Source organism: Aulostomus chinensis, chromosome 11, assembly GCF_037954235.1.
Source record: "Aulostomus chinensis isolate RoL2024-O1b breed Wild chromosome 11, RoL_Achi_v1.0, whole genome shotgun sequence".
Taxonomy (NCBI): domain Eukaryota; kingdom Metazoa; phylum Chordata; class Actinopteri; order Syngnathiformes; family Aulostomidae; genus Aulostomus; species Aulostomus chinensis.
This window is the reverse complement of record NC_141330.1, coordinates 907,233-919,417: the sequence shown is the minus strand read 5'-3', so window position 1 is coordinate 919,417 and position 12,185 is coordinate 907,233. Positions and strand designations below refer to the sequence as shown.

The 12,185-nt window shown below is 49.6% G+C and overlaps 1 protein-coding gene across 5 annotated transcripts; it reads right to left on the bottom strand.

Moving 5' to 3' along the window:
• Positions 1–4,814: 4,814 nt before the first annotated feature.
• Positions 4,815–11,290, bottom strand: creb3l4 (cAMP responsive element binding protein 3-like 4). Of its 5 annotated transcripts, none has more exons than XM_086217568.1 (11): positions 10,737–10,952; positions 8,787–8,988; positions 8,523–8,675; positions 8,081–8,339; positions 7,552–7,667; positions 7,181–7,270; positions 6,971–7,077; positions 6,809–6,877; positions 6,268–6,352; positions 6,101–6,194; positions 4,815–5,712 (listed from the first exon to the last, which is right to left on the bottom strand). In XM_086217568.1, the coding sequence occupies exons 3-11, from the start codon at positions 8,670–8,672 to the stop codon at positions 5,408–5,410; spliced, it is 1,275 nt and encodes a 424-aa protein (XP_086073694.1). In that variant the 5' UTR covers positions 8,673–8,675; positions 8,787–8,988; positions 10,737–10,952; the 3' UTR covers positions 4,815–5,407. The 5 variants fall into 5 exon arrangements, with proteins under 5 accessions (XP_086073694.1, XP_086073691.1, XP_086073695.1 ...); XM_086217565.1 differs by having other exon boundaries at positions 8,827–8,988; XM_086217569.1 differs by lacking the exons at positions 8,787–8,988; positions 10,737–10,952 and adding an exon at positions 11,271–11,290.
• Between the last annotated feature and the right edge of the window lie 895 nt (positions 11,291–12,185).

Below are 12,185 nucleotides of genomic sequence, written 5' to 3'. Positions count from 1 at the left end.
GACGATGGATGGATTATTATCATCATCATCATCATTATTATTATTATTCAAAAGTAAAAGTTGGGTTACTCGTGCAGGCGTCTGTTCACAAGCTCTTGATGTCTGAACCTCTCCACACTGTCTGTTATCAGGTTCTTGCATATTTTGGTCCAGTTTATGTTGTATTAAGTCACTTTTATTTTTAATCACCCACACTTAAAACTGACATTATTTCAAAAGATGCAGAATGAAAAGCCTCTGAGGTGTATGAAGCTGCTAAGTAAATACTTAATGAGGTGCGTCCTTGCGGTTTCGTTTGATTCGATGCTGTGGGAGTTTTCAGAGACGAGTTCTTGGTCCTCCATGTAGTAAAGAGGGTACTTTCAGTGGTAATTCTACTGTGTGGCTGAGGGCCTTGGAGGATGAGTGTCCTCACCATGTTGACACTGCTTCATTAGCAGCAGCGTTTCAGGGAGGCTGATGTATAGAAACGCTCCTGGAGACGGAGACAGAGAGAGGACATGATGTCCTGGAGACCGGGACACAGACTCCCCTCCCCTCTGATGATTGGATGAATGCATGCATGTGTCCACATGTCGATGACACCAGGAAGCTCAGAGACAATAACTGTGTTAAGGATGATGTCACGAAAAAGAAAGAATGCGGTTCAAACACTAAAATCACTTCATGTCAGGCTTGTTGGTGATTTAATGTCATGTTTGAATGATGAACCAAACCAGAGCAGCCACCAGGGAGGCTCAAACCCCCGGGCGCACGCCAGCCTCTCTGAGTCACATCCAGCTTTCATTCTCACACCGAGAGTAACAGCCACACCTCAGCGATCTGGAACTAATCAGTGACCAACAATCAATCCATCAATCAATGGCTCCGAACCTTCACGTAAGCCTCCCGCTCTGCGTCTCGTGATGTCACACACATGGATCACCATTGTTCGAGTATATCAAGTCAACACAAACGTCTTAATAGCTCAACACGATCAGACCAAACACACGTGAGACGGCTGTCACTGACAGTTGCTGTGGAGACGCTCAGGGTTTAATTGTCTAGCCTGGACTTGAGAGCGTAACCATGGAAACCTGGGATATGACCTGTTGGCATGCAAATTTTGGTGTCAGCACATAAATGTTCACTGGAAGCCGAGCAGTTGATGAGGATGATAATGATATTTTTGGGTCAGAGACTCAAGCTGACGTTGCTGCTGCTTCATGTGAATAACACGTCTGATCACTATGGTAACGCTTTTCTCAACATTCTGTCTCTCGGTCATTTAGATGAGTGGTCCCTAACCTGAAAGGTCAGGACCCCTCGGAGGTCACAAGATCATTTATACAGACAGATATAATGGATCGATAAATAGAGAAAATAAAAATAGATATCAACAAATGTGGACGGCCCGGTGGAGCAGTGGTCCTCCCTGTGGCCCCCATCAAGAAGGTTGTGGGTGGAGCAGTGGTCCTCACTGTGGCCCCCCAGCAAGAAGGTTGTGGGTGGAGCAGTGGTCCTCACTGTGGCCCCCCAGCAAGAAGGTTGTGGGTGGAGCAGTGGTCCTCCCTGTGGCCCCCAGCAAGAAGGTTGTGGGTGGAGCAGTGGTCCTCACTGTGGCCCCCCAGCAAGAAGGTTGTGGGTGGAGCAGTGGTCCTCACTGTGGCCCCCAGCAAGAAGGTTGAGGGTGGAGCCCCGGCTGCAGCACGGGGTCTTTCTGGGTGAGTCTCCATGTTCTCCCTGTTCCTGCTGGGTTCTCTCTGGTACTCCAGCTTCCTCCACAGTCCAAAGACATCAAGAGGGACCAGGTTAATCCAGACTCTAAATTGACCGTAGGCGTGGCTGGGAGAGCCAATGGTTGTCTGTCTCTATGTGTTGGCCCTGCCATGGACTGGTGACCTGTCCAGGGGGAAGGCTGCTGGGATAGGCTCCACCCCCACCACCCTGAACAGGAGGAGAGGGGGAACATGGAGGGAGGGAGGGATGATGGAGGGATGATGGATGGATGATGGAGGGATGATGGATGATGGATGGATGGAGGGATGATGGATGATGGATGGATGATGGATGGATGATGGATGGATGATGGATGGATGATGGAGGGATGATGGAGGGATGATGGATGGATGATGGAGGGATGATGGAGGGATGATGGATGAATGATGATGAAGGATGGAGGATCAACAAGTGCTCTTTCTCTCAGAATTTCATTGTACTCTTGTGAGGAATGACAGTAAAACTTCTCATCTAATTACCAAGTACTCGGAGGATATTTCTGCCTGCTGCTCTGGGGGGATCATGACTTTTAAAGGGGAAAACTACTGAAAATATGACAAAGTCAACACAAAACGTCTGACATGCCTGATGAGAGCCATACTCACCTGGGAGAAGTTTGCCCTGGACTTGTTCTGCCAGAAGGAGCCAGTTTAAAGTGGATGGACCAACATCCATCGATTGAGACTCATGAGAATATGAGAATAAAAGAGCTGGAAAGAAATGAATGAACCTGGAGTTCATGCAGACACCCTGATGGTTTCCTTCCTGGTCTCCAGCAGCGAGACACTGCAACTGTCTGGAAGGAAATCTATTATTGATGTCTCGCGTCCACCAGGCTCCATCATCATCATCATCGTGGCTTTACTTCTGCTGATATTGCTGGCACATCACGTCCAAACACTGAAAAGCTCGTTGCAACAGCTTTCATTGCTTCAATTTTCATGCTTCTGTTGTAAAGAGAAAACAGCTGCAACACACGTGTCTCCATAACACGCTAGATGATGTCATAAATGATCAACTACATCCCATCCATCATCCCTCCATGTTCCCCCTCTCCTCCTGTTGAGGGTGGTGGGGGTGGAGCCTATCCCAGCAGCCTTCCCCCTGGACAGGTCACCAGTCCATGGCAGGGCCAACACATAGAGACAGACAACCATTGGCTCTCCCAGCCACGCCTACGGTCAATTTAGAGTCTGGATTAACCTGGTCCCTCTTGATGTCTTTGGACTGTGGGAGGAGGCCTAAACTACATTCCCTCAGTTTGAATTGTGTTTCGAGACGTTGCTTTAGTTTAATGAACCTGCATTCTTTCTATTGGCCAGCAGGGGGCAATGTCCTCAAATATAGAAATAAGTTGTGATGTAACATAGAAGTCTGGGCTCAGACTAAGACTGACACAACCTATGAAGCAGAATTGACCATGATTTCGGTCACCAGGCAGCGGAGGGTGAAAGGTCATCCGTGACGGCGTCCATGTCACTGCAGTTCTTCAGGTCTGGACACCTCCACGTCATGGCTGATCATTGGCAGAGACACCAGCGTCTGTCTGGGACTCACGCTTCTGTGAGTGCTCTGATAATCTGACCTTAGCCGCCATCTCCATGGCAACACAGCATCCCCGCAACCACACAGCCCCCGAGTCACCCTACACGCACATGAAGCAACGCCACACACGAGCGTCACTCCTCACAAACCCACAACTGTTTTCAGATATTTACGAAACGCCAAAAACGTCACTTCAGCATTTGGCTGCTAGCTTGGTGAGAAGGGGCGGAGCTTCTTCAAAGAACGAAAGGCAAAAAAAAAAGCCTACTGTTGATGCAACATGGAGGCTCCGTGAAGTCACGGCATGCTGGCTGAGTGGATGTTGGCGGCGGCGCGTCTGAGCTCACTGGTCTGAGATACTGATGTTGTTGAAATGGAAACTAATCAAGGATCAATCAGCCAAGCTGTCGGGTTCCAGGTCCCGGTAGCGCCGGCCCACTTCTACCCATCATGGATCATCCATCTTTCATCAGCAGGGTTTCCAGGTCTTGACTATATTTTGCTCCTCTGAGGATCGCTGACATTTCCACAGGAAGAGGAAGAGGAAGAGGACCCCCCCCCCCCCCCAGACAAAATCCGCTTCATCAGTCACGAGACAAAGCCCTGAACAGGATTTGCTCACCATGGGGTTCTGACAGCCAACACTCAGCATGTACCCTTGTCGTCTGGAGGACATCGATGAGGTCACAGCCCTAAATGAGCTCTTCCATCCTGACCCGGGACCTCCAGCTCAGACTTAGACCAGATGTTCCGGTCCACTATGCAGCCACTTGGTTCTGGTGCTCCATGGGGGCTCTTCCCACCTACACACCCCCAACCCCCCAACCCCCACTGCTATGAGCTGAACTTTTCTTGGCCCAGCCTGCTCCTGGGGTCCAGGCTTGTGGTCTAGACCCAGGCCTGGTCCTGTGCCGCAATGAGTGCAGCCTCTGGGGTCTCCAGTTCAGCCTTCTTCAGCTCCTCGTAGGATTCTTGATATCAGACTCTTCTTCTACCTGGAGGAGGTTCCTCCCTGCAGGGGCTCGCCCCCCATGATGGTTCCTCCTCCTCAGGTTCCTGCACCTGGAGGTTTTCTCGACTTTGACTTCTTGAATTCGTGGCTGTGACTTCTTAACTCAGAATTCAGACAATGGAGACTCAAACTCATTCCTCCTCATTAATGTGTCACTTAGACGGGTTTGGTTTGCACCAACTGAAAAATAAACCCACAGGAGGTTCTGGTCAATGCTGCCATCTAGTGGACAAAACCAGTGGAAACTTGGACCACTGCACCTGAGGCAGAGCCAACAAACCGGCTCCTCTAGTTTATGCAGCTGCTTTATGCTTCCTGCTAATCTGGATTTGAAAGTATTGGACTTCATTCCTTCAATCCAACGTGTTGCTTTGAAAAGAAAAAGACACAAAGACGGATTATCTGACTGGACAATCCAGATGACTCCGGTCCAGGTTGAGCGCCACCCTGGACACCTGGTGCCAATGTGGCTGAAACAAAACTGCAAGTGATGATTAAGAACTTTAATCTTTGTCTTGCAATTCCTGCCAAATAAAATATGATATTGTTACAGTTAAATAACATTTTCCAGAACTGATAGAGAACAAATCAAAGTCCCCACTGATGTTTATTTTCAATAAAGTCAATAGGAAAGTTCAACCCTTACCAGCACCAGATCAGCAGCCTCAGGTCTTCCTCATAAATACAACTGAGTCCACTGGAGAAACGCCACGATTGGTTCAGAAAACATTTTAGATATTGCAACAAGCCACAAATCCCTTCAACAATTCAACGTCTTTTGAAAAAGGCCACAGAAAAATATCGCTGTAGTAGAACTGACAGTCCCTTTCACTTCCGTAGAAGTCAAACGAAGACACTCCTGTCCGTCACGTCATCCTTTCAGGTCACATGACATTTTAAGAGCAAACAAGCTGAAAATAGTAATTACGCTCTCTCAGTCTTCGTTACACTGATAGTTTGCCTCGAAATAAAGATTTATGAAGTTAGAGGAGCAGCGGCGGGGGTCTCCGCCCCCCGGATATTTCGAGGGGATACTGCCGGGTAGCGATCAGCTGGAGCCCACCTGGCGTCACAGAAGCTCAAGCAGTCCATCTACATCTCGTCAGCGTGCGCCAGCTTGGTGGGATCAGGGCTTCCTTTCAGACCGGGGACAAGCGGCTCAGTCTGCCTGGCAACAAGAGTGGAGCTGTTCCCTGATTGGCTGCCCTCCTGTGCGGGGCCGCCTGCATGTTCTGGGCTTTCTGCAGGTTCAGGACTGTAAACGGTGCTGTGCAGAGGCCCTGACTGGCTGAGGTCAGAGGTCAGCGACAACGGGTCGGAGTGCAACACCGGACCGTCAGCACCGTTTGCTGCTGGCCACGAGGCCGCAGGTTCTGTCAGGATGTTTCTGGAAATTACTGGAAATGATCAAAAAGAAACAAGAGTATAAGTGTCATTCCTGATTGTTTGTAACATTCCATCATCAGCGTTTGCATCTTCGTCTGAAGTCACTTGACAACGCTGGCAGCTAATGGCCACACCCAATCCTGTCCAGGGACGTCTATGATTTTGGTCCAGTTCTCCAAAAGTGTGACTCACAGAAAGTCTGGACGGAGCCAGAAAAAAGTTATGACTTTGTTTTGTCTTTTTTTGATTTTATCTTTGGCTACAAATGTCTGTCAAACATCCAGAATGAAAAGAAAGAAGGCCGATTGGTTGTATTTACGAGACTGTTTTAAGCTGTGTTTCACATGATTTCCGTGCCAGGTGAGTGGGTTCAGAACAGGAAGTGATGTGGGAACCGACCTCCTCTGGGGATGTAGTCACTGTCCACGGACGAGTGGCGGCTGAACGGACTGAAGCTCGGCATGATGATCAGACCCAGAGAGACGAGGATGATCTGAGGACAGAAGCACACGCTGCAGTCGTCTGAGGATCTTACAAGGGAACGCGAGGGAACGTTGAGGTCTCACCAGTAAGCAGGTGCTGGTCTGAGCTCCTTTACTGACCGTCTGTTTGATCAGAGACTGAAGCTGCCGCAGCTGAGCCAGCAGAGACCTGAACACATCAGGACAGTCGCCATGGTTACATCAACTGAGAGCCTCTAAGCGCCAACATCCACCTGCTGAGCAAACTCTCAGTGGTTCGACCGTTGACTGACAGAAGCTCCACCCACTGGTTGGGTGTCATTAACAATGGTGGAAGTTACATTTAATGAAACACTGGAAATGTTGAGGACACATATGCGTCTTAAAGACCACGAGTAATGATGGCAACCTAATCTGGTTCCGCTCGTTCAATCTACCCCGTAGCACCGCCTGGAGGACCACGTAACCACACGAGAATGTGGTCAGAGCAGCTCCTCCAATAGAGGTCCAGGATTCTGATCAACAACCAGCATTGCTACGCTCATGCCACATGTCAAGGGTGAGCAGGTCTCCGTAGAACCACCAGCCCTCTGACTATTCAACAGAATCTAAAGGATAATGAGGAACCGGCTCTCGGGTCCCGTACATGTTGCGTTTCTCCAGCTGCTCCACGGTCCACCGCAGCTCTTTGTTCTGAGCTGAGCACGCTGCTGCCCTGTTAAAATGCACACACACACACACACACTTTAATCAGGAGAACAGCAAGGACTTGTCTGGGGGGGTGGAGTCAGACCAAACGCCGGTATACCTGCTCTCCAGCCCGTCGATGTACTCCCGCCTCCTCCGTCGACTGTCCTGAGCCGACTGTTTGTTGCGGATTTTCCTTCGAACCTTCTTCAGGATCCGTTCTTCAGCCTGCAATCAGCAGCTGATTCAGACACGGCGTCCGATGATCTCAGTCACCAACCAAAACAACAGCTTAGTTCTCACAAGTTTGTCTGACAGGAAGTTGTCTGACCTTGGTGAGAGGAAGGTTGCTGGGCAGAGAAACGCCCTCCTCGCTCAGTAGTTTCTGCTCCTCCTCTGTCAGCTGGAGCTCCGGGTACAGCTGCAACCACAGAAGAAGAGTCAGACCTGCAGGACAACTGTGACAGCCACCCATTGTTGATATCTCGTTCCCACATACATTCCTCTGGAATCTGGAATTCTGTCCATTCCTCTGGAAACCTCCGCGATCTCAGATATGTTATGCGGGCGCCAGCAGGCTATGAAGGAGCTAACGGGCTAAGTGGGAGCTAATAGGCTACTGCTATCTTTAAAGTGTTCCTAAAAATCAGACAATAGCAGCCTCTCCCTGAGGAGTGAGAGAAGCCTGAAGTGAAGCGTTACCAGATCGGGACTGGGAGGGTTGATGGTCATGGTGGTGGTCGGGCGCCCAGCAGGAACCTGCGGCAGCTCGTTAACGATGCAGGAGTCCGAAAACAGCACCTGAGAGCTCCACTCGTCTGCACAGGAGAGGAGAGGGCTGGTCTTATTGAGTGACTGGAGGTTTATCGTCGCCCTGACCTCCTGAGAAGGTGATTCACAGATGGCGAGCTGCTTCTCTCCTCTCAGGCAGCGCGGCATCTACTTCAGCTCGTAGCCTATTCATGACCAAAAGACTGTCAACCCCCACTGAGCCACCATGTCACTGACGCTGGTCTGCCAACAGGACTAGAGTGTTAATAACCCTGGTGGAGGGGCGGAGCCTGGGCCCAGGAAGACTCCATTACATTTTGGGGCAGATCCATTTGGTTTGGCTGAAGTCGCCATGCCGGACGTATGCACTCTCAAACGTGACCTCCATTTTTAAAGGGGAACTGAAACATTGATTACACATGTTGCTCCCTCAAACAACAACCATGTGACTTTTCCTCACCGAGCTCAATGGAGATGACGCCCATGTTCTGCTGCTCAGGCTTCACGCCTCCAAGGCTACTGATGTCATATACCAGCTGGTACACGGTGGCCGGCTGAGCGATCGCCGGAGTCTCTACGGTGTCGGGACTCTCGACTACAGGCTCCTCGGAGATGCCGCTATCACTCTCTGATGAGGAGTCGGCAGGCGGGACGCTGGGAAACACCATGTTAGGGTCGATGGCAGGGAGGACACCCTCTGATTCGCTGTCACTCAGCGTCTAAGTCAGAGGTGCAGCAGAGGTTAGAACCTCAGAGCAGCTTTTTAAATAAGTTCAACTCAAACATGGATCCACGTCTACAAATACATTTCATCACAGAGGTTCCAAACACGGCAGACATGCTAACGATTGTTCATCCATTACTTCAATAAGAGATCATCAGCTAACAGATGCAAGACTCACACAGTTGGGGTCTACCGCCCACTCCTGCAGGGGGTTCTCCAAGCTGCTGAAGACCACTTCAGATGAGGAGAATCGAGTGTCCAGCTGCCAGCTGTCAGCTGCCACGCCGCCATCGCCGCAGAGGAACAGCTCACCACTCTCGGCATCCATGACCTGAGAAGACATCCGCAGTCCGGTCAATTACCAGTCGACTGACAGTCAGGAGGAAAGACACAAGGGCCAGAGGTCAAAGATGCCTTAGGAACTACTTCAAACTGAGCAAACCTGCAACTACAGATACAGCACTGCGACTGCATTCCTTTACCAGTTCAGGTTCCAGTTCAAGTACAAGTTCCATTGGACATTTGTGCCAATTTGGGAAGAATTCCTGGGAGAGGCTCCTGAACGAGAGCAGCGGCGACCCTCCTGGACCGGGACGTGGATCACAACCAGCTGCTAAGAAAATCTAACTGCTGCAACGCATCGACTGCAAAGAAAGACCCAGAAATTCCAAACGTAACCAAGAACTTCCCTGGAGGCAGAAAAAAAAAGGTGTGACAGAGGAGTAAAGAACTCGTCAGACCAAGAACTTTCCCACAGAAACTAGCAGCAGCTTTCCTCTGAGAGTTCATCAGCTTTACTTGGCCGGTAGCTGTTCTACAGGACTGGGGACGGTCCAGTACGTTTAGAACCACAACACCTTGACTTGGTTCCTGAACAATCATTTTCCAATTACAGATAAAAATACATTCTATCAAAATGAAAATGACTTTATAGCACACAAGAGTTCCCACCACTCCTCATCCTCACCCTTGCTAATTAGCTTAAGTCAGTTAGTTAGCTCAGGTCCAGGCTAGTTAGCTTAGCTCAATGGCTGGTAGTGGGTGGAAGTGTTAGCATCAGCTAGCTCAGGTCCAGGCTAGTTAGCTTAGCCCAATGGCTGATAGTGGGTGGGCAGTGTTAGCATCAGCTAGCTCAGGTCCAGGATGCTAGTTAGCTTCGCCCAATGGCTGGAAGGTACCACTACAATGTTTGATAACATACATACACAAATGTGCGCACGCACACACACACACACAAAACACAGTATTTGCGTATATACATATACTGTATGTACATGCATACATGTATACACACATGCATATATAAAAACACACATATTGAGAGTGTATATGAATTGAGAATATATAATCAAACTCTTTCAAATGATTTGATTAAATGTTTGTTTCTGCCAGTTTAAATACTTTGAACCTAAAGAATTTGTGTGTGTGTGTGTGTGTGTGTGTGTGTGTGCAGCAACAGTCAAACAAGGAAAAGTAATGAGAATACAAAGTAAATAGGTGAACAAAGAGTTTGTGCTGGGAAATATGTAACTGCAGGAGGATATCCTGGTGTGTATGTACACACACACACACACACACACACACACACTCCTGCAATTACACCTGAGGAGAAACCGGATCAGCCGCCCTCTCTCAAACAGCTCTCCTGCAGACCTTTATGTCATCAGCTTTTTTATTGGATCCAAACCCTGCAGTGTTGTCAGCCTCATGGGGGCGGAGCCTGAGCCCAGGTAGCACCATGAGATGGTGGCGAGGATCTAAATCAAGCTTTTTCTCCTTTTCACCAAAACCGTGAGATACTTGATGGAGGGATGAGGGACGGAAGGATGGAGGGATGAGGGAGTTCGATGTCGACAGTGTTCAGTAAACATCGCAGCTTCCCCAGGTGTCCCAGGTGAGGATGATCTGCCCCCCCCGCCCCCCGCCCCCCCACTGAGCTGGTTCGAACTCAGCCGCGTGAACAAGCGCTTCACGTCCGTCACAACATCGTGTTCCGTGTAACTACGTATTCTATGTAGCGACACACAGTCCTCCAACCACGTGACGTCAGCAAGAACTTTTCTATTAAACTTCGCTGGCGACTTTGGTGTCTCAGTGGGAAAAAAACAACAACTACTGACCACTGAAGGTGACCACGTGACCAGCCAGACCACCTACCCTGATACGTCAGTGACACTTTAACGTAGGTATTTACTTCATAAAAGGTGGAGACGAGCACAGGTGAACACCTCCACCTGTGTCCAACCCTTTACACGTCATTAACAGATTTATCAGACGTTCACTGGAGCTCTGGAGTCGGCGGGGGACCGGGACCGGGGCCTGATCCTGGTTCAGCCAGACCAACAAGATCTGATCGACCAGCACGTTGAACCGTTTCATCAAACTCACGCACTGGAGGATTCGTCTGCTTCCTGTCCCACGATCAGAAGCTCCGGTTCGTCATCACCGACCGGTCCGGACCTCTGCTGCTGGAAGACGGCTACGAATGCCGATAGGGAGCCGCGGGTTCAACACCGGAACCAGCTGGACATCCGTCCCATCTGTGCTGCTGCTCCTTCTGCCTCGCCTGGAACTGTCTCTTCTTCTTTAACTATAATAGCGTGGTGCGAGTGCTTACCGCCCCCTTCAGGCAGGTGGAGGCATGAGCAGCAGGTGGAGTTTGATCCCTCCTCACTTCACAACTGCGTCAGCTGATCGCTGCTGTGGTAAATTTAGACATTTGGTCATTTTGATGAATATTTACGGTCATCACGACACCGCCTGAAACAAACCTCTACTAGAAACGCTCAGAAACCATCGCTGATTACTAAAGTTTCACTTTAGTTGGGGGAGACTTTGACATGGTGACGGATGAACGGTTGGACAGATGTCCCTCTGTCTATGACACTTTTCACTAACAAGGTGATGCAGACAGGAGACAGTTTACCTGGATAAACCAAACGGCCGTGCCAGGTCCAGAACTGATCTGTGGCGCTCCTCCTCAGAGGTCACAAACTCAGCTGAGTCTTCAATGTCCGCCGCTCCCTGAACACATCGCTGTGTTATCGGTATCACACTGAAACCACAAGCCGACAAGCAGGAAAGTTCCTGGAACGCTGAGCTTTTGAACAATGAAAAATATAAAATGGAGTTGATTTTGAAGCGATGAACGGCAGGATCGAACTAAAATGGCTTCAACAGTTCATCCGTCGTAGGAACGCTGTCTGGTTCAATGTTCCCTCCAAAATATTCAGTGAATGTGGTGGCATTGAATTTCTCCTAAAATGTGACTTCTGGGTTTCTGAACTACCTGTTAAACTGTCCAGATTTCATCAACAAGTTCTCCTCTGCTGGAAACTGGCCTTCAAACGTAACCTCACCCCTCCCGACTCTCCAGTGGGGGACAACAGGGACCCTTCGTCTCAGAGGCGATCTGGTCTGTGGTGCATTCAATGGACTCGGGAGGAAATCTTCTAGATTATTGAGTTCAACAACAAATAGAACTGCAACTGCACCAGAAAACAATTTGGGGAAATGACTTAAGAAATCCTGAATATCCTAAAAGGTGTGTTACCAGATGAAGAAATACTCCTTCCCCCTGCTCCTCTCCTTAAGAAATACAGACAAATGAAGTTCATAGAGGTTTGTCTCAAAGGAACCTTGTCCTCTCCCACTGAGAAGACAAGAGAAACATCCTGCTGCAGTTTTCAGAAGATCAAAACAGAAACATGCCCCCCAGACACATGCCCCCCCAGACACATGCCCCCCCTGACACATGCCCCCCCACAGACACATGCCCCCCCTGACACATGCCCCCCGACACATGCCCCCCCAGACACATGCCCCCCCACAGATACATGCC